The sequence below is a fragment of the Clavelina lepadiformis genome, chromosome 6 (genome assembly GCF_947623445.1).
Source record: "Clavelina lepadiformis chromosome 6, kaClaLepa1.1, whole genome shotgun sequence".
Classification (NCBI taxonomy): domain Eukaryota; kingdom Metazoa; phylum Chordata; class Ascidiacea; order Aplousobranchia; family Clavelinidae; genus Clavelina; species Clavelina lepadiformis.
Window position 1 is genome coordinate 14,021,338 of NC_135245.1, and position 27,912 is coordinate 14,049,249.

At 34.4% G+C, this 27,912-nt stretch overlaps 1 protein-coding gene across 2 annotated transcripts; it reads right to left on the reverse strand.

The window, feature by feature from the left end:
- Positions 1-1,564: 1,564 nt before the first annotated feature.
- On the reverse strand, positions 1,565-27,705 carry LOC143462050 (uncharacterized). Of its 2 annotated transcripts, none has more exons than XM_076960060.1 (15): positions 27,566-27,705; positions 25,950-26,086; positions 24,143-24,256; positions 21,229-21,386; positions 20,914-21,060; positions 14,384-14,549; positions 11,704-11,790; positions 11,429-11,607; positions 7,070-7,199; positions 4,134-4,341; positions 3,858-3,921; positions 3,597-3,722; positions 2,121-2,211; positions 1,786-1,884; positions 1,565-1,717 (listed from the first exon to the last, which is right to left on the reverse strand). In XM_076960060.1, exons 2-15 carry the CDS (start codon positions 26,035-26,037, stop codon positions 1,683-1,685), a joined length of 1,692 nt encoding a protein of 563 aa, XP_076816175.1. In that variant the 5' UTR covers positions 26,038-26,086; positions 27,566-27,705; the 3' UTR covers positions 1,565-1,682. The 2 variants fall into 2 exon arrangements, with proteins under 2 accessions (XP_076816175.1, XP_076816174.1); XM_076960059.1 differs by having other exon boundaries at positions 1,565-1,720.
- Between the last annotated feature and the right edge of the window lie 207 nt (positions 27,706-27,912).

Genomic DNA, 27,912 nt, shown 5'->3' on the forward strand with positions numbered 1-27,912 from the left:
AAATAGTGTGGAAATGTAAGTATACACAATATGATCAAATAATGTAATTATAATAGTCATATAACTCATAAATAGGGCAACCAGTTTTTTGACCCAAAAATTTTTAACTTTGACCTTAAAATTTGCAAAGTTTGACCTTTATTTTGCAACTTGCCTCATTGACAACTTGATGCCTCATTAATTACCTGATGCCTCATTAATACTATAATTCACACTCACTTCAGTATATTACACCACATTGCTGCAATCTCAATCGTACCAATCACAAAAAGAGCAAAATATTTGTGTTCACACTTCAACAACACAGCATTAAAGTGACACTTGATGCTGCTTGCTTTGTGAAAGTTTTTCAACATCTGGTGGCAAGTCATATGAAGCAAGAGCCAGAACATTTTCTAAATAGGCGTCGGAAATGCGTGATCTTAGCTTGCTTTTCGTGAATTTCATTGTTGAAAACATTTGTTCACATGTGTACGTGCTACCAAGCATCGAAGCCATTTATTTTGCGCTGTCGGTCAAGCTGGGATAAAGACCACTTTCAAGAAGCTACTTTGTGTAAAAGTCAGACAGCGACATGCCCCTTGCTATTAAATTTTGCCTTCAATTCCTTACTCTTTGTATCTATAATGACTAGTCTAGTCTACTGTACAGACAATCTCGTACTTAGTAATTCTCGTGCGTATTCTTGTGATATCTTATTAATATGTGGGCGGGCCGGCCGCCATGCGAAATCGAACACTTTATGATACAAATATAAAATATAGATATAAAATATAAATCGTCAACTTTATGATATATACATCACAATTCATTAATGCACACCATTACAAAGACCGCACATCACAATGGCTCATTGTTCCAATGTTTGAGAAACACGCTAAAATCTTGCTTGAACTGTCGGTTCGATAAAGTGTCGTTCGATCAACTGTCGTTTTGATTAACTGTCGGTTCGATAAAATGTCGTTCGATCAGCTGTCGTTTCGATAAAGTGTCTTTCGATCAACTGTCGGCTCGATTAACTGTCGTTCGATAAAGTGTCTTTCGATCAGCTGTCGTTTCGATCAGGTGTCGTTCGATAAAGTGTCTTTCGATAAAGTGTCTTTCGATAAGGTGTCGTAGTACCGTATTTCCCTAGTAGACCACGTAGCACCACTTTAACTCAGACAATTTAGTTAAAATTGACTTGTGGTGGTTGATCATTTTTCATTTAAGTTCTCGTTTTGTCGCTTAATTTACATCCTGTCCGTTGATTATATATACACCTTTGCTTATAAATTTGGTTTTTTATCATTACGTTTACGCTATATAGTTTCGGTTTGTCTGAATATCGTTTTTATGTTGTTATTTTTCCAGGCAGTATGTGAGTTTTTGTGCATACCAAGAACAACACACGGCTTTAAACCATGGAGTCAGATTCTGCAGTTTCTTGGACTTTTTCTTCTTGGCTTTTAACGCTTTAAGCTGAAGCAGCGCTTACTATCGAACACTTTACAACTAAACTTGCACCTTGACTAGCTCTGGAATTAAACCACCAAAGCAAGTTACTCATAAAACGCAAACAATATAAACCAAACGGCTTTCTGCTGTGCATGTATTTTTTAACAAATTTCATTTAACTAATATAAACCTTTAAAATTACATGCAATATAAAATGTTATAAATCTATCCCAAGTCTCTAAAGTTCACAGCATTCTCTTGATGACTCCAACGAGGTTTCCTACTGGTACATAACATAACGAATCAGAGAAATATTTTTATTGTAGTACTTTACGACGTTAAACTCACCCCGCTTTTTCATCCTTTTTTGCAGACGTTTTCTCGCAGAACGACGTTTTCGTGTACTTCTGTTAACATTATCGAGCCCTTTATATACAGCGTCGTTAACTGAAATAATAATCATAGAAGAATAACATGACAACGAATAATGCAATTATTATAACCCAATATACAGTACCTGGTAACAATTCCAGGACAGAACCTTAATGTATACCGGCCCTGTTGCCTAGGAGTTTATCGATTATAAATTTATAATTATATCATTTTTGTGTTACATTACTCCCAAACGCAAATACCATAACAACTCTTTGAAAGTACACAAGACTTTAAGTATAACCACTTACATCTCATAGATCGAAGACTTCCAAAACTAGACATGACATTGGACAATGCAGAAAATATTGATTGGCCTTGCTTCTCAATAGCTGTAACTGCCTGCAATAGTTAAATTATAATATGTTGTTGGCAAAGGTTCCAGCAATGGTCGTAACTCCATCTCAGATGACGATGCTTTATAATTTTGAGTTTCAGTAAAAGTGGCATGTTATTGCGGCAAAATATATAATCTGGGATTGAAGAAGTCCTTCGTATGACTTAAAATTCTGCAATGAATCCTTGCCAATGGCATTTAGCGATAGAAGCATTTTTTATATTTTCTTAGCTTTTATTTGCCTAAATTCCAAACTGCTTACCAAAACCCCTGGGCTAGACCAAGCGTTGTATAATCGTTAAACATTATCCCAAACTAAATTGCTTATCGTAACTTTATCGATGTAGTGTGTGATCTACTTTTGCAAGAGAAGCGAAAGCGATATATCTCATGGGCTTCATTCGTCTGATACTACTTTACTAGTGTCACTGCCATACTTTCCATACTCGATTTAGGGTCATAGCAATAGTTACCTAAGGACGGTTATTAACGTCACATTACAATCTGCTATTACCCTGATTCGGAAAGCGGCAATGTGGGCCAGGAGATAGATTTCGCAGGCATTTCAATTGCGTTTGCACAGTGAATGCATATACAGATTAAAAGATAGTAATTATCGACGTTTTGTGTGCGTAACATATGCCAAAAAAGTAGGTTGCGTAATAAGGTAATATGTTACCAAACGTTGGTAACAGTAGCTCCGTTACATAACTTTCTAATTATTGTCAATAACGTGCAATATTAGTTGAAAGTGAAGAATACTAAATTGTTGAACATTGGAATCTACAATTATAGAAGGTTCTTAATACTCCAGTCGTCTGTTAATCTTTTGTGGCAAGTGTGACCAAAACAAACCTTTTCAGCATGGGATTCCACCAAATTTCGTGTAACATTTACAACAAATAATTAAAATCATAAGCAATTACAGTTGCAGTTAGACAAACGTTTTACAATGCAAATTTGATGTTTGTAACATAGGAATGCGATTGGTGTCCGAAAATGTGCCGGAGTGAAAATATTTTTTTATTGCCAAAATGAGCTGGAGCGTGAGCGACAAAACGAGCGCATTCTTTTCTTTATATAAGAAGGTAAGGACAATCGACGCTTTTTTAGAAGTGCGGTAGCCCAACTCTGGCCCTCCCAAAATAACAAAGCCGTAATTGGCGTAATATAACTAAACAACACAAAACGAATTTGCATTTGTTGGCCCGATGCTGACAATTCAAATGAAAAACATCAGTTTGAAAATGGTACTGTATTGCCAAAAAAGAGGACATTTTGGGGATTTTAAAGCGTCCTCGAAAGACAATATAACCATCATGAAAACGGACACCTATGATAGATCTAAATGACTGTGCCATATGTTTTCATGAATGATTGATATCTTTACCTGGACCATATCTTCAACAGGAGATGTAATGCTGAAAACAACAATTAAGCCGTTATCACCACGCTTTTCCAAAAAACGTAAAACGTTAACAGACATCTCTTGCATTCCTATGCTGTCAAGAGATACCTACAAACAATTTGAAAATTATTTCCTAATGTTGCAAGAAATGGTTTCACAGTTTACCATAAAACAACAACTATGTTTATTAAATCCGTAATGAATCAATACAGTACCAAAAACTACTTATTGTGTACAAACTACCATTGTCTCTAGTTTATCCGTAATTGCTTTCATCTCATCTACTGATGGATTTACAAAGATATCTCTGCAATTAGAACAAGAATAGCAATGTGTTATACACGCAAACGTTTTGCACAACACCCAGCAGGAATCACAGTAAACATATTTTTGTAGTCTTAAATTAAACTGTGTTCAAGCATTTAATCATTTTCAAATATATATATTATATTTTCATTGTCCTGTATTGTACACACGGTGGTGCAGCAGTTTAAGTATTATCGCAAGCAAACTCTTTACTTGTAAGTAATCGGGTTTCCATCCAGTGTGTTAACCAATACATGAACAAGTAATGGTGGATTTTCAATTGCATGAAGTGATTTCTCTTCGTTCAATTCATCATAGTCCACATAAGGGTTGGGAGTAATTGGTTTTACTTTAAAATGACCAAATATCTTAGGATCTGCGGTTGTAGAGGGTGGTGTAGGTTTAATTACACCTCCAACAGCTGAACACAAAGATGCAATACTTCAATATGATGTGCAATGTGACTTTTACTTCAATTTGACATTTATTTTTCAAATGAATAGCAAAGTTTGGTCAATGGCAAGTCAAATGCCTTTTAACCAGCACAGAATCACCAGTTTTTTTTTATTCAACTGGTACTTAAGAAATACAGCAGAACTCACCTATAATGATACCTAAAGGGACCTCTGAAAGTGCCAATAGAAGCAATGTAATTATAGGCAGAGGTGGGCAGTCTGTACTTCAAACGTACAGTTGGTTACGTTACTTGGTAAAAGATGTAACGACGGTACCGGTATTTGGTACTGTTTCAAAAAAGTAGTTCAGTACTTTTGCATAAAGGACGCTGTACCAAGTGCGATTTTTGTCCCAATTTGGGCCCAGCTACAGGCCCAGATATTTGTCACAGATTAAAAAACAACAGCGAATGATAAAAGATGGCAGTAATGTTTCATTAAAATGAACTTTGAAAACTTACTTCTTAAAACCTTGAAAAAAGTCAGTACAAGGATTCAGTACTTTTTCCCAAAGATAATGGCAATAATGGTATTGGTACTGAAAAATTACCACGGTACAATTTGGTACTATAGTATCGTGGCGCTGCCCACCTCTCATTATAAGTGAAGCAAAAGAAAAATGCTGCAGATGAACCTGCATAGTGAGTGCAATACAAAGACAAGTTAACGATCTGTTTATCTAAATCAGGGATGTCCAACCTGCGACCCGCCTGAGATTTTTGTGCGGCCCACTAGTCATTTTCACTCCAAAAGTATGTACTTCATGTACCTATTTTTCTTGTAATTTAATAGGTTTTGCGGCCCATTCAATTATTTCAAGTGACAATGCGGCCCACTATAATAAAAGGTTGGACATCCCTGATCTAAATCATACCCACATGTAGTACACTACATTTGGTCATGTGTGTTTTTCTGTGAAGCAATTTATTTTTACAGAAAATCGAATATCGTTGTTTGCGTTTGTTTTTGTAAAAATGTTTCAATAAATTTTGATGTATGAACACTATACTTTAGGATTCACTATAAACAAAATTATTTCTACGTAAATTTTATGATTTGCATATTGCATTGCAGGTGACTGTGCAACAGGTGTCATTAGATAAGAAATGTTACCTTAGACGGAGCCACTACAGGCGATTTCTACTGTATTATATTTTACATAACAATTTCTGCTGCAACAGCTTTGACCTTATTAGCAGTTAATCTATCTTTAAATTTAACAATGCATGCAGTGTAACAACAGCTTTAAATGTGCCTTAAGCCACCACTTCGATTGGTTGAACATTGCATGTTTTCTTAACAGCTGGAATGATAATTTTTATCCCCAAACTAAGTCTTTGCCTGACTTGGACCCGAAGATTCTTCAGCATTCCAATCATTTTTTGACTAACATAAGATAAAAACTTTGAAAATGTTGTTACGAAAATGAATAGATTAAATATAGATTGATATAAATGAAATATATCAATGTTAAATGATTTTGAATCATTCAATTCAAATTGTGAACAAAATCTGAATGTTTTCTTACATTCCATCTAAAAGAAACAACATAAGTTGTAAGTAAGTTACAACATAACATGTTCTTGTAATAAAAACCATCGCCAGCAGATCTTTAACATAAATGTAAGGTTCATAACACTTAGCTGCTTTACCTATGGTCCAACGATTTTCAATAAGAGGGTATTTGGTTTATTGCTTTGAAATAATTTAAGGCAATGTTTTACACAGTACAGTTTTGATGTGTTTCAAAGTGTTTGATTGGCTGATTGCTTTGATTAAAACTTCTTCAATCTGTCTAATTATGTGCATTAATAAATAATGTGCAAATCAATATGATTTACCTTTTAAAATGCTTCTTAATACTGTGTGGCTGCTGTAGTCTGTTAATATAAGTGTTGCCAATATTTAAAAACCATACTTTTAAAAAATTGTATGAGCAATATTCACGTTAGCAGGTTAGCTTATGTGTTTCGATTTAAATTTCTTGTAAGCTGGTGCAACATTTGCTGCAGGAAATCTTTGAAACATGACACAGGTTATGCAACTGGACGAAACGACGACGCAACGAAGCTGAGTTTAGGTCGTGCCAAGATTCTTCTCTGTTGGCGGATAAAGATTAATTATCATACCTTACCATGCCATCACTTAGAAACAGTTTTAGGAACTATTTTCACAAAAAAATTACTCAAGGGTTTATCATACAAACATTTTATAACATAAACTTTTAGCGTTTAAGTGAAAGGTCCTGAAATGTATGTTAAGCTCATATAAACGCAGTAGACCTCAAACATGTGAAAATTGTTCTGTTAAACAATATCTTAATTTGAATTCATTGTTTTTCTATACTCTACCTTTGAAAATGAAGTATATTCCAATCTAAAGAGTCAGCCTATGGTAAAGTAAACAATGGGAAAAATTGTCTATACAAGTTAGGTTTTTCTGTTAATTATGGGTTGGGCTACATTTAGGAATGAACATTCTAGAATAATGGATCTCCAAGTGTAATGTTCTAGCTGTAATCACCAGATATAAAATGATTTTAGCAATTGCAAAATATTTTGAAGTCAATCCCAAATGAAGACAAATTATACTCTTGAATTATAGGTTCATTTATAATTTTGCATATGTGATATTTTTGTATGATTAATTCATATCTTATATTATTTTAATGGAATTGAGAAACTGCTAAAATACTTTTAAGAGTCATTATATCATCTTCATATGCAGGTCCCTTCTCCATTTTAAATTGTTCGATGCTTTTGTCCGGAGCTTTACCAACAGTTCCTTTCCCAGAATACAAGATGTCCACAAGTCCTCCACTGAGCTGAAATATAATAAAAATTGTGCCGTGAAAATTCACCTTTAATAAAACCATAAACTCTTTATATCTTTTTTAAAAATAAAATTGATCAGTTATTATATAAAAACACCTAGGAAGTAAAACAACACTTTTCTATAAAAGTACCGACTTGAAGCCAATTCAACTTGATAGTTAAAATACAACAAAATATACTAACATAGTTCAAACATTCATTTCATTTGTATATGTGCCAATATAACAGAATTGTTTTATGTGACGAACAAATAGAAAAGTCAAAACAAGACAAGACATTTATTAGTCATAAAGTTTTTGGCATTTTATTTGTTTTACATTTGAGTCGAAATCCTAACATTTTGCTCCTGTGAATTTTTAATGCTGGCAAGCTAAATTTTTGATGTCAAAAATGAAGCTTTGGCTATAAATGGAGGCTATGCAGTATACTTTTAGATACTAAATTATTTAAGTCTTGTATAGTTAACAACGATGTACGGACTTTTAAAAAGTTAGCACAGTCGAATCAGCTAGCTAGCACAGTCGAATCAGCCCAAACAAAAAACTTGGCCTCGCAAATGTTTTCACCGTTGTACCATGATGGTGGATAGCAAAATGTTTACAATTAATAAAAAAAAACTTGCATCAGAGACAGTAAAACTTAATACTGTATTATTTAAAAATACATCTTCAAAAATGCATTTGGTGTCCATGCTAAATTTAACTTTTTAAATTTTCTTACATACCGCAGGCAGTATTGGCAACAACTGTTTGTTTAGTGTGTTAAATTCTATCTAGCATGATTTGATGACGAGATTAACAGTTATAGTTTCTTCAAAATAACTGTGGTACAAGAATAAGTCAGGAAAAATCCTTTTGTTTAATGAGTTTCTTCTTTTTTCAACGTGGTTGTGCAAATAAGTAGTGCTGCACAAGTAGTTATGGTAAGTTAAAAGAACAAAAAAAAATTGTTTCAGTTAAATACCGAAAGAGAAATTAGATGGCACTGAAAATTTATGTTGCTATGGAATCAATTATATGGAGAATGAATAATAATAGTGAGGAATGAGGATACGGTTATGGTCATAGGCTCAGTTAAGTAATATGACAACAGCAATAAATCTATGTTATTTGCTTATTATTGTTATTTTTCAGCATATAAACATATTTATATTATATGCACAGAAAGGCCCCGAGAAAGGTAAACGTCTTGGTAAAGTATTCCCTCTCAAATCAACATAGGTGGGCAGTACCGCAGTACTATAGTACGGAATTGCTTCACCGCATACTTTTTCAGTACTGATATGAAAATGTATGATATGATATGAAAAAGGGTAAAGGCTTTTGCACTGAAAACTTTCAAAGCCAAGAATATATAGCGTACTTTTGCATGGAAAATTGGTACAAAATGTTTTACTTCAAATAAGAATTTAATCATCCAGTTAAACCACAGTATTTATGTGCAAATGAGTGGAAATAAAACACCTACATTTTGTTCAGAATTGAAACCGCTTAGTGCATAACTTAGTTGATACTTTTTTGTAAGGACATTCAACGTAATAATTGTTAATGAATTTAGTTTTTTTTTACAAAAAAAAACATCTCTGTTAAACCACTTAATTTCAGACTAAACTAAATAACAATTTCCATCAGTTATAAACAGAATTATCTTGTTAAAATCAGAGTAAAAATTGAATGGGCTCACCTGGACAAAGCAAGCAGATTCTGTTTGGCATCTTGTACGCAATGTGCTGTATGTATTGCAGTTGTACTGCATTGTTTAATTTAGCAAGAAAACAAGCTCAAGGAGGGAAAGAAGATAAGCCACACATGCACTAGGCAGAGAGGTGAAAACTTGTGCATTCTTGCTTGTTTGAAAGTGTTCAATATTTTGCGAGGTGTGTGGACATAAATTCAATATTTCAAGGTAATCCAGGGCAAAATTTAGTGTCCATTGATCAAGGAAAACCTTGCTTCATTGATGAAAATTATGCAAAAGTTGTTTTTAAAAGCAATTTTTTCATGATTTTTCTAGATAAATATCAGTACAGTAAAACATACTGAAAAAGTGCTTACTGGTCTTTATAACCATGCAATGAATTATGTTTGTTGTCTGTGTATAATCCAGCCTTGATATTATAGTGTTTCAGTTTTTTAAGTACTTAATATATTTGAAATGTGAAATAAATTAACGGAACTAATTATGTATTTAGAGAAAGTTTGGTCTGTATTAGGTTATTTAAAAACATAAAAGTGTGCCCAAGTACAGCAAAAACTGTTCATGATGGTGCCAGTCGTGCAAAAGTTAATAATATTTCAGCACAAGAAACCAAGCAAAATACAAGGCTACCAATCAGAAGAGAAACGAGGAACATAATAGAACAACATGATTAGAAAAACATGAAATACTGATCGTGAAATTCGCAAGTGGTATTCTTTAATGCAATTTGCTCTTTCGTTTAAGCATAGTTTCACTCGGCATTTTCACTTGGTAACAGATTCCATTATTCTAATCCTCATCTCTAGCTGATATCACACTAATAGTAATACTAAACTTTTTATTTGAATCTATTTCAATTTCGGTTCCATATCAATAATAAGCTGAAGATGTCTTGTGGGGAAAATTATACATTTTTCAAAAAAACAGCAATTGTCTCATAGACCTGGAAAATTTGCTGAATTTATTCAATTATACCGAGATATGGATCACCATATTCACCCTTTACTAGATTCTGAATCTCTCAATATTATTGCATTTAATCACTAATCTTAAAGAAAACATGGGAGGATAGGACGATGTACTGCCAGGGCACTGGGTTGCTCTTCCATAAAAGCATCGAATGTGTAAGCTCTGGAGAATTTTTATGGATTGCACTCAAAAAAAAAGAAAAATAGTGAGCCTGTGTGTTTTAGAGGTCTCTGGCTACAAATGTGCAACGATCGCTTCATTGCTAGCAAACATTAACAAAATGGCAAAGTTCTTGTGACAGATTCAGCATTATAGTGAGCTAAACGATTAATTTAATATTTGGCCCGTTGGCTAGTGTAACAATAACATTTATATAGCGCCCTTATTCATTAAGAAGAAATAATCTAAGGCGCTTAACAATCACATATAAAACAACAAAGACAAAGCAAGAACAGCAACGAATAGAGTATAAAACAATAATGATAAAGATTATGTAACTTATAACAGCACATAAAACTAAGTTTCACATTTAGATTTGTATCCCAGAAGTTGGCATGCCACCGTGAGCAACTGTTTCCGATGGTGTGGGATCTTGTTTAGCAACCTATAATAGTAATTACACTTCACGACTTTAGTTAATTTACCAACAACCTTGCATTGATCTTTGTTCATCACTTTGTGAGCCATTAAACCGGTTCTGTGCTAAAGTCGTTCAAGTTTTCTCCTTAAATGTCTGTTATACTGCAAACTATGCACCTTGCAGATTACAGAAGAATGTTTGTCGATGGCATCTTGACAAGGGGCAGTATACAACTCCAAAAGAGATTCAATGGACCCAGAATGGCAGCTTACCTTACAAGTAGAGCGGAAACCTGTTTTAAAATCGATCAAACAAATAGACGAGTAATGGTGAAACTCCATTGTGAGTAATGGTGAAACTCCTACGTTTGAAAAAGTTTAAGTGAGCAACAACTTTAAGAGGATGGCTAGAAACATTGCCACCCAAATCGATCATGTCGCTGACAGAAATGGAGCTCTGAAGCAGTTAAGAAGAATTTATAATTATAATGATTTCACTTGAATCGAGAAACTCAGACCACTAATCAAAAATTACCTTAATCAGATACCGGTAACACCTGAAGCTATTTGTCTGTGATGGAGGAGGGTGGTAGAACACCATCAAATATACATAAACACAGGTGTGCGCGATAGCTAGTCATTCGACAACATAAGGGCTTGAATTGATTAAACTTGCAATCAATCAATACAATGCAATCAGTCACTACAAATCAGTCTGGTATTAAATAACAGCGCAACTCCATTTCCCCAGGGACCAGATGGGCATGTAAAATTCTGTATCCCAGGTTTCAGTAAGTGCAATGATGTCTATATTGGATGATCTTAGATCATCAAATATACTTAATATATTTCATGATCTATATCGACAGCAAGCTTTTCGTTCAAGTCAAAATTTAGCTTGCTGGTAAAATTTAGTCGCTGTTAGTTAAACTAAAATATCAATTATTCTATTATATGAGTGTAAGGTATTTACTGTTATTATTTCTGCATAAAAAGCTGCAGCACAAATTGGTGTGGATACATGGAAAATGTTTTCAATTCCTCCCTTTATTGTTCGATCTTCATCCAAGCAACCACTAGTACAACTGCATATTTTTGAAGGAAGTAGCTGACTTAAACCACTTCCTGTTTCTTCACAATCACACAATTCACCTGAAAATATGCAATGCTGTTGGATATAACAAGTACCGGTACGCCAATAAATGCAATTATTTTAGAAAAAGATAATATACATCTGTTATAAATTACTTTTTTGTTTAGTTGGTGTTGGAACTGAAATTTCATAAGCGTGATCTGAAATCCCTTGACTAACAGCATCGGTAAAGGAAGGGTTGGCTAAAAATTAAACAAAATATCAGCATGAGGAACTGGTATCATGGCACTTTTCATGTAGCTTTGCATCATAATTTACTGTAGGCTCTAATAGATTTTGATGTATACCGTACATCTACACTGTGCTCGAGATGATGTGATTATTGTAGTATTGCTGGCTCGGTGACAAAGCGGTTAAAGCACCTGGCCCGCAACAATCGAACTGCGATCGATTGTAAGTTGCGCTACCATTGTTACACCCTTGAGCACAGACGCCAACTACCTGAGGAGCCGAGGGGTGATAATGATACAAAAGTGATGATACCAGCTGGTCAGTTAGAGGTGATACAATACAAGCTCGCTGCCTCAAAGTTAAAGAGACCAATCTAATTACTTTCAGTTATGCAAAGTTACAGTAATCCGAAGCGTTACCAACTTTGGCAAAAATAAACATGAAGAGAAATGCACAATCATTTTTGTAGTCACGTATGTACAAGTATAAAAATATATTTTTAACCCGTAACAAAAACGATGGAATGTGGTACGAACAGTTCACTTGATATACCACTTTAGGCTTTATAACGAGTAAAGCATGTGAAAAACATGCAGCGTTAATGTAACAAAGTCTTTAAGTTTAAGTTTTTATCACATGTTTGTTTTTGAGTGAAATACATAGATATTTCAAGCCCAATAGGTAGCAATTTCTCATAGCGATTTCATTACCGCAAAACATGTTCAGTTCAGTTCTTGTAGCTGCAACGTAACTGCGTTTATCGTTCATTTTGTGGGAGCTAAGTTACTCCTTGGTGTATCTCTGTTCAAGAAAATGTTTTGTCATGTGGCCATGTATAAATGTATACTGATGCTATACAGTACTTACATATGATCCATGATTAAAGATGATGCACAGAAATCAATGAATCTTTAAGGACTGAATCTTAGAAGATTTGAATCTAATTTCTAATTTTTCTGAATCTTCAGAACTGGCTTCCTTTCATGCTTAAATGCTTTCGTTGATGTATGCTGTCAATCTTGCTGTCGATCTCATTTTCAGTCAGCAAAACTAAATGCTCCACGTGTTAGCAGTTATGAATTAAACTGCACTATGTCGTTGCACATATTAAACTGCGATTTGACAATTGTCATCATTGAATTGTCAGTAACGTTGTACTCTCATTGTAAAGGTGAAAAAAAACAGTTGGAGCTTGAACTTTTTAACTTACACACTATTCTTGAAGATTATTTCAAATTCTACAGTCTTCAAAATAAGCTATTCTAGATTAATGAAGTATTCTGTAACCTATTGTACATTCCTATTTTACCTACAATTGACCTAATCAGGTTACGCTGTTGCCCTTTGTAGAAAATAATGGTGCGATTACGTGAGTAAAGTTTTGAAATGTAACCGGTGTATTTTCTTTATATTTATTTTGAACTATTTCAAAAAAGATGTCAATTCTATTTTTGTATTCGTGATTTGAAGTTCTATATTTCACATAGTTCATATTTCCCATAGTGCGTCATCAGCATATCTTTTTAAATGAAAACATTGAATTGATATGAGTCGGGACCAGCTATATTCATCCGTTACACTGTACAAGCTCCCTAGGCCTCTATATGTTACATTTCGCACTGGTGAGTTACTTAGAAGTCATATTCAAATACGAAACAACAAGACATATTTTAATCTATTTATTTGTCGCTGTAACTAAAATGTTACTAAATCAATTTTGTTATGCTAATTCTATTTGCTATACTGGTTAATGCTGTTCAACTGTTTATAATACAACAGTATAACACAAGTGAAAAGTCGAATCAAGTACCACGAAGAAAAATGTAGGCTTTAACTGTCATCATAGGTGCCTACTTCTAAAAGTATCTGGGGGTAAAGGCAAATATCATTAATATTGTAATATCAAGTTAGTGACTAGGCTTAAATTCTATATTAGTACACTTTGAAAGAATTCAATGGCTTTAAGCTGTCAACACATAAGTTAAACATAGCAAGTTGATTTAGGCCTAAACTGGTTTACGGACTGTCTCTAATGATTAATTATGTCGTCTATAATACCAAGCATTGTTCCTTCCTCTCTGCTTTGCTAATATAGTAGTTTTGAAACTTTAATAAAACGCTTGATGTGCAGACACACAAACTAAGAGCTATGATGTTGAAAATCCTTGAAGGACATCGTCACTTGTATTCAGTGCATTGGCTTTTAAAAATACTGTTTGAAATAGCTATTGCACTACTGCCAACAATCGATTTATTTGCGAATATAACAGAAACGTTATACACGCTTTTTTACTTTGTTATACCTCAAAAGGACTGAAGAGTTCATCCATTATTTATACACAAAAACGGTTTTGCTATAGGCAAGGTTAAATGCATTAAAAATAGTAGGAAACCATACAAACCAGAATTATATCTGTTTTACCAATTACCAGAATTATATGTGATTATCAGGTACATCCGCATCTGTTATATGCACAACCTATGGGGTTTTACATTGTCATTTTCTAAATATTTGTTTTAAATTATTCACAAGTGTTTATAACAATTTTTCTAACTAAAATTGCAGGCAGTCATAACTGACTCAAAGCATACTCATGAACTTACGGTTAACAGGCTCTATTGAGGTCTTCAATCCTGTCCCTGCAATTCTTAGCTTAACGATCTTCCAAACATTATCCCATGAACCAGAATCAGCACTTCCAAAAGTAGCTGCATTCTTAGCTGGCTTGCCAAATGTTTTATACTTTGCTTTCACGTAGTTGACAGAGTACTAAAATAATTTTGAAAACATATACCAGTTAAGATATTCTAACAATATCCTTGGGATAAGTAGGGGGAGACCGGGGTTAGTTGGAACAAATTTTAGGAAAATTTAAACACCAAAATTCAGAATGATCTTCGAAACCTTTATTTAGTCTGGCATAATGACTACGATGATCTACAACTTATTGCAAAAGACTGACCAGAAATTGTTACAGGTTTACGCACAAACTTTAATTTTTCAGACATCAGTCAGTTGTTCCAATTAACCCCGAGGCCGGGGTTTGTTGGAACACCACACGGGGTTAGTTGGAACATACATCGATTTGTTATATACAGTATTCAAAAGTGTCTGTTGTTTTAATATCAATCAATCTATTGTGGATTGTAGCCCGACAAGTCAACAGGGAAGACAAATTTCTGCTGACAGCGTTTCGTTCCTCTTCTGTTCAAAGGAACAGGAAATTTGAACACAATGTCTTTTAAATTTTGAGTAAATTCCGTCCGATTCGTCAGTGTCCATAGGAAAAATAAACGAGGGGCGTTCTCTCACTAATTTAGAGTGACTGGAGCGCTTCAAAAATTTGAAAGTTACGTCCCCATCTTCAAAAACATCACTTACTTGCCAACGTAGTACTGCACACTTTTTCTTGCAGAAAATTTGACCAGTGCAAATTCACCTTCTTTAATGTCACTTGGTTGATTAACCTCTGTCATTTGTTCATCGTCTGTTGTACTCCCATCTGAGCAGTCCTCCTCATCTGATAAGAGTGGTGGCGGTGCTTCGTCAGAGTCAGACTTTGAAGCATTTATCAAGCGTTTACAAATTTTCTTACTTGTCTTTTTCTTTTTTTCAACCTGTACCACAAGTTCCTGTTTTTCAGGGGTGTCAGTTAAAATCCTGGTTCTTCCGCGATTTATGTTGGATTTCCTCTTTCTGGGAGCAGCTTTTGCAAATGGCCTTATGCTTTCAGGTGTGACATTCATAGTTGGAACATGTTCCAACTAACCCCATTCAAATTGTACCAACTAACCCCGTATGCACATGGGAGAGAAAACTTACTTTTTATGTAGCCACTAAACCAGGTAATTTAATTGCCTCTGCCTTTTCTGGTACCATGGCACCTACGGTCAATATAGACTAATAAACTTTCACTTATCTCTCTAAAGCACTATGTTACACGATATTTACAACAAGTTCAAATTTTAGTTCAAAGTGTAAAAAACAGAAAAACATGTGCCACTCTAATGCTTCTGCTCTGAGACCAATAAAATTAATATGGCGAATAGATAACATCGTTGTCAATCACTAAGGGGCAGTAAAGATTTAGAAATATTTTTGGGGAGTACTAAAACAGCGATGTTTCAACTAACCCAGTGTTCCAACTAGCCCCGGTCTCCCCTAAAACAATCAATACTAAAATTCAGTATATATATATATAGTTTCGGCATGTTTCAGAAAAAAATTAATTGACTGTTGTAAGTTTGTGTTAACAATTAGTTACTAATTGCATTGCAAATGTTATTTGCTTATTTTACATATTCTGACATCATTAAAATTGCCATAAAAAAGCTTGTCTCAACAATTTGCTTTTAATAGCACAATTTCTTTGGCCTTGATGGAATTCCCATGTTTCACACCCAAGTAACTTTATATATAACAGCATATTATGTTCCCAATTAATCTACATCAACATAAATTTTAGTTCCAAAAGTTTATTTTGTTTTTTTATTTTTATAATGGTATTTTCCCACTGAATTAAGGTTGGGTTTCGCCGGGATTAGGATTTCTGGGATTTTCACTCAATTATCCCAGAAAATTTCCAGGATTTACAAAATAAAAGAGTAACAACAAATAGCATTCATTTATTGATTTTGTACAATATTGACACCTACACGGGAGAGTATCAAAAGTGTTGATATTGAGGCTGGTTCTCAGTAAAATTTTAACATAGCAGGCTTTGCCTTGAAGATTTTGGCTGGTGGAAATTGAATCTACGTCAAAGTGATGCAGGTGAACACTTTACACACATTTTCGATGTTTCTTAGTACTACTGTAAATAAAGCTTGGTTTCATTGATACAGTACTATTGTTCCTTCAAAAAAAATTTCATAAAACGTTCTCTACTATTATTTAATGTTCACAGTTCATTACCAGATAAACAACAATAGTGACTGCTAACAAAAACGCCAACTTAAAAATTTATTGATTCTTTAACAAATGAAGGTCTAAAAATACTTGCAAAGATTAAAGCTGCCATGCTTATGAAACCACTTGAAATCACATCACTATTACAGAAGCATGACTTGAAATAACCTGAAACCAAAGTGCATGCCACATGGTAACAAAATATCAACACGCTTAACAATTTAAGTCAAATGAGAGTTTTGCTTTAAAGGCTCGGCCAGTGACAAGCATATACAGTAGAATTAAGCATACTTTGAACAGATAAAAACAATTCTCTGGCTATTATTGTTCCTAGTTGCATTTTATTAGCAATTCGTATGCAAAAAAGATACGAGCGCTGACAGTCGTCAGAAAAGTTAAACTTTTAAACTTTTAAGTTGGACATAAACGAGTTTCTCAAACCCATGTTTGAGCTATTTTAATCCTACATTAATTAATACATTAAAGGTTATTTGGTTATATTCGCAATATTTGAAACGATGCGAGTCATGCCTTAGCGTCTGGACAAAGTGCTTAATTGAATTTTAATTATAACAAAAACAACGAGAAAAAGTCACCACCACATAATGTGATATCAGGATGCCACATTATTTGCTGCTGAATTCTGTTAGACACGTTGACCTTCTTTGCCTCTCTTTTTATGGCGGAACTTTTTCATTGAACTTTTTAATTTCATCACAAAATGTGATTTGTTCAATAACCACTGCGCCATACTGATAGCCAACGCTTAACACTGGAAACGACCCCTTGTCTCGAGAAAAGCAGTTAGATAAAAATGGCCCATCCTAAAGTAAAGTATTGCAACAGAACTAAAAGGGCCACAGCATAGTGAAGAAGGTGACTATGTAGGCGGTGAGCCTGATGATCTTACGCCTGATAGTGAAAGTGGAAATTTTGTGGCGAATCACCCAGTGCATAACGTGACCAGTACACTATGTCATCGGAAGATTTTCGGGCAACCACATATCAATGAGGTCAGTGCCTTATGCTGCAGAAATAATCAAGGAAGCAAGACGGCATTTACTCTATTCTCAAGCGATATGGACACCAAACCCAAGACAGCAAGACATTTTTCCTTAAATACTGCAGTCTTTCAAGACCGAAATCGCGGTGACTCGTTGAAGGTGAAGAATTATATTCAATGAACGTCCTATTTAACTGGTGCCAATAGCTGAAAATAATCGCCAAAAATTAATCCATGCGGGAAATCAGACAGGGTGATGAAATAGCTGATAGACAGGCTACATCTACAATGGAATCATGTGTTGCCACATTGTCGGAAAAAATGCAAGCAAGAAAACCATGCTTCCAGAAAGGCACCGCCCCTATCCGACAAAAGGGGAGAAGAATGAATATTATAAATACTGTAGGTGATATAGTACTGAGAGGAGACCAGAGAGTAGAGAGAGCAAGTGAGTGAGTGAGAAACACACTAATGGGTGAGTTTGAAAAGACTGTCATTACAAAAAAGGGTCACGAACAGAAGGACTAGATTATGAGTGAACTTATCATGATTATTACTTACAAATATTAATATCTGGTGGCGACAATATATGTGTGTCAAATTATATGTCTTGTACATTTGCTTCTGGTCGTGTTCCTTTGTTCCAGGAATCCAAATTATACATTAAGCCAAATTATATATTAAAAACCAACTGGCAAAGTGATACAGTTCCAAAGTACCCTCATACCACACTAATTAATCATTAACAAGGCAAATCAACAAATCTACTGTGACATTGGCAACAAGATAACCTTTAGTCACAGTTTGTGTACAAGAAGAGAGATAAGTCATTTCGAAAGTGTTGAGCCTGACAAAGAAGAAAACTAGTCGACTGGTGCATCTGATGAGGATGAATAATAATTCAAAAATGGCTGGAAGCATTGGAGTAACATTGGACTATTGATTGATTAATTATTCAATGTTAGGGACTATTTAGCTCAAAGAGGACCACCCACAACCACAGAAGAAGTTTTCCCCAGAAACAAGAGTGATGGGACACAGTTTTTCTAAGTTTCACTACAAATGATTAAATGGCCAAATGGTGAAGTGGTAGGTTGTCATGGCTAATGTACTCGGCATCGAAAGATAGAATTTTTTGCTCCCAGAGCAAAATTTTTAGCTCTGGATATGCACTCACAAGTTCTGGTTTCAAAAAATTGGTCAAACATTTGTACAAGATTAGATGAGCACGAAAGCTCAAAAACGCATCTGCAAGGCATGCTCAATTGCTGTGCTTTGATGACAGCATGGGCTTGTACAGGTTTTCTGGCTGCTGAACCACTGTAGCATTTGCAGAAGACTTAATAACAATTTTTCATGTTATTATGTTTGCACAAGAAATGAAATGTGATGACATGTTATACAATGAAATAAAAATTGTAGCTAAAGTGTAAAAAGGTTGCTAGAATGCGTGTCAATGCAATACAGAGACAAGAGACAGTAGACTACACTTACATAGGTCAGCAGATAGGTCATCTTGGAACAGTCCATCAAGTAAATTACACTGTACCTTAGCAGCCAAAGCTTCGGTCAGGCATGACACTTCTAAGATACAGTTGATAGTGGGGCCTCCTGTTGGAGGGGGCATTATGACATGGCCCACCTCACCTAAGTTTAAAACTTAAGACTAAGACACAATGTAAGAATAGCCACTAAAATATTCTGGAGGGCATGTCCCCAGACCCCTCTACCTTGGCATCGGGCCACGTTCCTTCTCATCATCGATTTCTATCATTTTGACTTCATGCCCACTTCAAAAATTTTTGCATGCGCCAATGAGTGGGGCCCCACAAAAGTGTTTCAATCATCCCCTTCGCTTGCTAAGGCTGGCCCTGGTATATACAGAAGATGGATCTCACATTATCCAGACTAAGTCGCTGATATGAACAGAAAGAGCTTCTTGGTCAAAGAAAATATGCCGTGTTTTAACTAGTTACGCCACATTTTTATTAAAGCAATATCAAGTAAATCCGACGTCAAAAGAACAGTAACTTTACATTGTTCTAACTAATAGTCTGAAACATTCTAAAGTTCACTCAAATAACAAAAATGTTTGTTAATAACTACATAACAAGCTACCTCTTAAAGCAGTAACCAAGTAAAGCACAGTACACTAACAATAGAGTAAGATTACCGGTAGTGTTTCTCAATAGGGGTGCCGCAAAGTTTCAGACAAAGCAAGGAATTTGCAGCTAAATATTCTAATTAAAACACTTTTTTTTTTATAAGCTTCAAACTAATTCTTTTCATATTACCCGCAACCAATTGCATCATAAAAAATGTTAAAAGAAAAACTGTTAGGCAATAGAGTGTTGCAGAATTTTTCATTAAAAAAGAGTGCCGCAAACCAAAAAAATGGAAACAACCAGTGCAAAGGAATCTGATGAAGGGAGTAACAGGGACGATGGGGTACAAGTCTAACCCTGCAGTTTGTCTTGGCAGCGGGCAACAAAACCAAAGCATTATAAGGCAACTTGGTGAAATAATACGACAAATGGTAAGTATTTAAAGCTTAATTAAATTATTGCTGCATGGTATTAACATGTTGGCAGTCAGTGTATATTATCATGAAAAAATAATTGGCTCCCGCGTACAACTCGAAAAAATTACTTATCATTGGATTCACTAAGAGTTTACTGCAAATGTACCACTCACTGCAAACATGCAAACTGCCATTTCTAGTATCTGGAGATGTCCCAAAGGCTTCCTCTACCACATAAAACAAATGTAGAACATTAAGTAGTTACAATGTATCCAAAACATGATTTCAAAAAGATTTTATCAGTTATGCATTTATCACTGACTTACTGGCATTTTGAGTAATACTAGCTTTGAACCCCACGACAGTCAATGTTCAGTTAACGATAGTTTATCATGATTCATCTATACCAGTGGTTCCCAAACTTTTCTAAAAAATTTGCCTGGCGGACCCTTTGCAATTATTTTAATATTTCACGGCCTTATAAAAACTAACAAATACGGTAAGCGTTTAATGGGATGGGTGCACTTGTTTTTCTGCAACTAACTCAACAATGTTTGGTTTAGTTTTGGATAGCGCAACTCTCATGTCATGTGCTACACCCACCTTCTGAAACTGCTTCACAGACCCCAGTTTGGGAACCGCTGATCTATAAGGATAGTTAGCAAGTGTCGATAATAGAAAATTAATAAACAAATACGAACTGTTCTCGTTTCTTCTGTTCGACCTGAAATTGGATTTGTCTCATTGGCCTTTACATGTTTTGTAACCGTAGTTAGAGGAACTTTGGAAAGAGACACTATGTCAATGTTGTCTGTATAAACACCTTCCGCTTCCAATGCAGAGGAGAGCTGCAAACAAGGACAAAAATTTTTTTGAAAATGCGTACTAAAACTAAACTAAAACTTTAAGCTTTAATTTAATTTACTTTTAATTCTAAATTATAATTTTAAACTTTAAGTATTAGTTACATCATTATGTGATTATGATTCACATAAAAAGCACCACAAAACACTTGCTTTTGATTTTAAATCATCAGCCAATGCCTTTGATTGAGGTGAGTTAACATCATTGTATTCATCACTCCAAGTGATAAATCCATTATCATTTTCTTCTAGTTGTATATCACCACTGAACTGTTCTTGAGATACATCAAATTGATCTGAATTCATAAATACTGCAAAAAAATAACATTAAAGTTGTACGCACGGTACATTTTCAATTGGATACCGGTGCTGACGTCAATACCATATGTAAGAAGTATGTGCGATATACTCAACTCCAACCTTGCACCAAACAGCTGACAATGTGGAACAAAACCAAAATTAAGATAGCTGGTCTTGCAACGTTAAATGTCACCAACACAAAAACAAACGAGGTATATCCTGTATTATTTCATGTTGTTGATAATAATTTGAATTGTTTGCTAAGTTATAGCACAGTAACAGAAATGAATTTGATAACTGTTAATGCTGATTCGTATGTGGAGTAATAACGTTCATGTTCAAGACTGTCTAAAATACAAGAGATTCTGCCCAACGTCTTATCGACTTAGATCAACAAATAATATCACGAGAGTAGCGATATTAACAATTATGGTTTTAACTTTCACCAAGTTCTGGTTGTACAATGGAGGAAATGAAACACTTATATTGAAGCTTCGAAACTAAAAGTGACTAACAAACATTAGTTTGTATTAGTGAACTGACCCAAGTTTAGACCAGAGGTCGAGAACCTTTTTGGTTAAAGGACCCATGCAAGCTACATATTTTTAATTAACACTTAATTCAACTAACGCATGCATTTTTAAGCAAAAACAACAATTTTAGTAGTCAATTCAATTCATTGGTGAAAATCTGAATTAACTCTTTAATAGCATGCTTCCTACAGTAAACTGACTTACAATTACAGAAAATTTTTTATTGGTAACAATCATGCTAAGAAACGCCAGCTTAGATTCATCTTCAAGCTAGATGCCATCATCAAAAAAGAGGCACATCTGGCTCACGAGCCATAGGTTCCCCACCTCTGGCTTAGACGATAATTAATTAAACGAGGATCACTGTGCAAAAGATGAATCAATGTTTTAGTATATATATACTATACTAGAGATGTACTGATGCATCATCTGATGTTTGTGACATTTCACAAAAGCAATATTTAATGCAATGTGGTATTTTTATAGTGCACTGCATCATGTAATATACGATGTTTGGTATTGAAATGCCTGTTTGGCCAACATGCCACTCTCGTTATTTACACCGTAGTATTGCTAGCCTATTAATGTTTGGGTTTGGTACAATGTAAATACTGATGAAAATTATTGCACTATAATATACTTCACAAAAAAATTAAGATAAAGAATTTTGCTTGGTAGCTGTTTCTACCTTTTACAATGGTTGCTTTGATATAAATATGATAATACCTCGGCGGAAATGCAGCAAAATGTTTCTCCACATAAAGCATCTCTGCTTCTTCTATTGCTACATACTAAGCATTACATTGTTGTTTTAATAAATTTATACTTCAGAAAAAGACAATTTACACAATGCAATGAATAACAGGAATGAAAGCCATACACCCTTGTATTAGCACAGGGGTGTCCAACCTGTGGCTCGTGTGGTATTTTTCGAAATGACTTATATTATCAACTGAATCATCTATGTAATTTCTGGCGAACCTACATTCCAGGAAATTGGCATTTATTGTTTGCTTTTTTTTTCTATTGCTCTATACTGTACAGCAATTTATTAAAGAGATTATAGATAATAGAGCAATAGATAGATAATATACTATAGTCTCTAGTGCAGGGATGCACAACTGTTCAAGTTAATTTTATTGAATCACAATTTTTTTCTAAGATTAGACTTTTGGGGTGAGGGTTTTAATTAGAAATTAGCAGTAAACACTCAAGTGGCCCGGGCAATCATTGGTAAATCGCATGCGGCCCTTTGGCCAAAAACATTGGACACCCCTGTATTAACATGTATGACTGTATGTGTAGATATCTATCAGACTTGGTCGACCACACTGTGCAGCAAAAAGATTTGCAATGATGCATTTGCAATTTATCACGGCATTAAAAGGAAAGTAAAACAGACAAAACAAAACTGGATGCCATCTGACAGATGATGATAATAACGTTTATAACGACTTAATAAGCATTATTTTGTTGTTCTTCTGAAGCAAAGAAATCTACAAAAAATTTGAAAGGGAACTTAGTTATTGTGTAACATGCATTTCATTGGAACGTTTTGCTAAATAAAATATGGAATTAATTGAATGGAGGTAGCAACTGAAACAAAAACCTTATGTGGTAATCCATTTTTTACCTTTAGGCAGTATGTGATTAACCGATGTATTTGCTTAATGTTACATAGGACTTAGTGTACTTAGTGACACTTGTACTCAATAAAATTATATATGCATTCAAACAGTAATGGATTAACCAATTTCGTCTGTATAAAGAACTACAAATGGATATCTTCAGGAACATATGTCTTGTCTCAAGCACTCTTGTTTCTAGCATGCAAAATTCAAAACAAATGTAATAGAAAAAAGAATAACGACAAGTCTATATTAGCACTCTACAACAGGGATTTCGTGATACATTTGAAGGAGTTGAATCGTTTTCGCATTTAGGGAGGAATGATATCTTGCAATTTGTATACAATGACATATTATCAAGTTAAGAATATTTTCGTGAAAGTGTTCATCACATAATCAGCCCTATATAAAATGACTATTAAGATAATTAAAAAAATCAAACAACTTCAAAAAGAACAGTAAAATATAAAATTAAAGCAAAATGCATAACCTTGGTCAGAATCAGCAAAGACATTTGTTATAAAAGTGTCTAAAATCATACACATGTAAGTCGTAAACTGATTATTATCAAGTAGTAAGTGGTTCATTTACATAAAAAAAACTTACCCATTATAAGCACCACTAAGCCAGCAATAAAAGTGAGAATGCCAGCTGCTAAAATGATCAGTTTTGTACGATTGGAGGATTTCGGAGGCGGAGCCTTCCTTCTTTTTGCTAAGCCTTTACAAGAAAGCAAATATATCTATATAAGGCCAAGAAATCAACTAAGAGGAACATTTTAAATGCATTTACTAAATAGACATGAACATTCAAAAAGCTTTTGAGTAAGGTGATATTATAAACCAAGTTCTGTGGTTAAAAAGGCTTTCCTCAATTTCACAATTTTCTTTTGCTGCACATAAATACCAAGAAAGCTTTAAAAATCTCCCAAAAAATTTCAATTCCATAATAGATAATGATTTTTTGCTACGCTAATGATTCTACTACTGAAAACACTACTGATTCATTGCTCTCAAATTTTTCACCAATGGCAAAAAGGGATTTTCATTTTTTGCTGTTTGATGTCTTGTCTGAGATTTTCTACTTGTATTAAACAAGAAGTACTGTATATCTTATGCAAAAGTAGGCAAGCAACATTCATCAAATATTTTGATATTTTGATCATTACCATAATTCATAATTGTTTGCAAATTTCAGTTACCCACATTTTATTACATATTCTCTACCATTAGTCATTGCATTAAACAGAAATCAATTATTAATCCTAAATCCTTGGGAAGCTGTCCTCGCTTGCAATGCATCTACTAAAATGTTAAGGCAGCGTCTACCTTACAGGCTGCCGGTTGTCGAATTTGGAAAATACAGTAAAGAGCAATTACGATAGTCAGTGAACTTAAATGTATGCTAACTTTTAAATTAAAACAATGTAATAATTTTTTCCAAAGTGTAAATTAACTAAATCTCTCCTGGCCCAAACTCTCACTTCTCACGATTAAATTACTGTGGTAAGCTAGGCTGTGAATTGAAATTACTTAAATGCTTTTTTTTCAATTAAAAATGACAATATTTCCCAAACTCTCATCACTGAATTACATCAAAAATAAATTTGAACAAAAAAGAAGTCAAACAATATTGAGAATGAAACCAGAATCTCCAGCATACGAGCCTCATCATTAACCATTATGCCACTGCATTTCTTTTTTTTCCTGGTCCAAAGTAAGTGTAATAAACCTATCATAAAAAACCTGCCGGTCACCGTATTGTGATTCAGCAACTTTAGTGAAATAATCACTTTAAAAGGTTAATGCACAGCAGTTAACTTGTAATTTTACTGGTGCATTTCACTCGCTTTGGGTATTGTTTGTAACATAATAGAACAAATTATCTCTAAAATTATGTGTCTTGTAAAGAATAGGCCTACAGGATAAAGAGTCATGAATCAAAGCTTTATTTAATATTAACAGGGAGTAAAACACCACTTCTGTCTTGGTAGAATGCCCATTTTTGAAAATAAGAGAATTCAAAACTTGCTAAAAAGCATAAAAATGCATTAAATACGCTACTGACTTGGTTGGTGATTGCAGTCTATGACCACTGTTGAAAATTCTTTAAAGTGTTTCCTCAATTATCTGGTCTAGTTCTGACAACGTTTTTAAAAATTTGAGCGTATGGCGTAGTGAGCCATATAATCGAGGAAGCACTGTACTGCAAGTTAAGTTAAACTGATTAAAATCAACCTTTTTTTAAATCAGATCAGTAAATGTGATCAATTGTTCAAAGTTTATTATAACCAACTTGTTGGGGAGCCACCACTTGCGCCGGTAGGCAATATGAACCAAAGCATTTTTTTAACTTTAAGTTAACATATTTCAAGTAAGTGAAATCATCATGTCTGAAAAAAGTAACACCTCACCTGCAGCTGTACCAGCAACTGTTGCAGCAGCTTTCATTTTAGTTCTTCCACGACTCCTTTCTTTTGACCCATCTGGCCTCGAAGACATTTTTTACTGATGTCAACAATTTTTTGGCAGTTCCAAATAACTATACTAGCTGAATGAAAGTATCCAAGTCATCAACAAAATCCACAGGCATAGGTAAGGATAAACAGAAATCATGAAAAACAAATTTGGAGGTCCAAAATCTTAGTACAATAATGTACTTAGAGTATCATCTAGAATCAGAATTAGGCCTACTACTGTTTAACACTTGAGTTAACTTGTTGACTGCTCAACAACGAGTTATCTCATGTTTATTGTCTTGCCACTAAACTTAGGCCTACAACTAGAAGTTTTTTTGTGTATTCAGACACAATAAAGCGCCTAGGAAAAGAGTGTAAAAAATTCTGGCAACAGAAACAATCCTTTTTAAAAACATTTGTATTAAAAATATAAAGCTCACAAAAGAATATGCAATAGACCCTGTTTATTATGACCCCTGTGGAACCAGGTCACTTTGGTCATAATATCCGAATGGCCACAATAACTGAAGCTACTATAAAAATTTTTAAATACAACAGGATTATTACAAACTTGATGTAGTCTGAACCATGTTAAAAACCAGATTTTAAAGTAAAATAAAAACAGGATATAATTTGGCACTCTGAAGGTTAACTTTATATTTTTCTACACGAGCTTTCGCAAGCATAAGCTTGCTTCTTCAGGTGTACTGCGAAAAATGGATCATGATTCATGACAGTCAGGTAAATAGAGACAAAAAACATGATACCCGTCATTTATTTCATTAACATTATAAACCAACATGGAAGTCAATGTCAATAAGTGGATTGAGAATACATGTGGCACAATCGTCATTGTTACGCAGCATAATTGACGTGAAAAATTGAGAGACAAAGTTGAAAAAAGTTGAAAAGCTGGTCATAATATCCAAAGACCGGTCATAGTAAACGGAGAACTTTAGGCTATATAGCAAAATTTGAGACCATACCAAACTGGTCAATTAAAGCTGGTGTTCATATTAAGTGGATTCCACTGTACTACATGTTTTTTTTTGTGCCAAAGTTGGTAACGCTTCGGATTACTGTAACTAGCCTAGAGTAACGTAGAGGCATTCTCTGGCCATTCTAGGCATTTATCTGCAGTTGTATTGCTTTTAGCAAGCTCATGGTAATTTGTGCTTTCACAACCTCATACTTGTGAATAACTACTTCTGAAACTATTTCTTACCTGAGTAGTTTAAAACGTGCTACTTTTTTACTTAAGTAGGCCTAGTTTTGAAAAACAATACTTCTACTTGTAGTGGAGTAGATTTTGTCAGGAGTAACAATACTTTTACTTAAGTAACGTATGTGGTTACTTTAGCCAGCACAGCCGGTAGCCTAAAATTGTTTCGTACATAGGCCTATACTAAAGGCTCTACCAACGATTGCAACTTGGGCAGACCTAGGCGAACCAAAGGTGCAGACAACTTATTCAAAGTTTATAAAAATCACACTTATTTCCAGGTAATAGACATCATATATGTACAATATACATGTGAGGCATTGTATATCATACTATTACAGTACAGTACCTGGCGTTACTAGTCAAAATGGAAGCACACACGTCAGGCATGCGATCATATAAGCCAGTGGTTTTCAACCCTTTTCGTATCGCGACCTTTTTGGCAATCCAAGATGACCCCCTTCCAAAATAATGCAGTTTTCCTCTCTGAGTACCCCTCATCTGTTAAGATATGTTGATCTGAGCCCTCATTTCAGCTATAGGCCTATGAGACCCTTTTTGCCTATTTTTTAAGAAAGAGTAAAAAAATAAAACTATAGTAGTACTGTACTTGCAAAATTAAAAAAGAACTAGGCTAACAACGCTAAAATGAGGTGGTAACAGTCCTTTACTGCTAATCTATGCAATACTATTCTG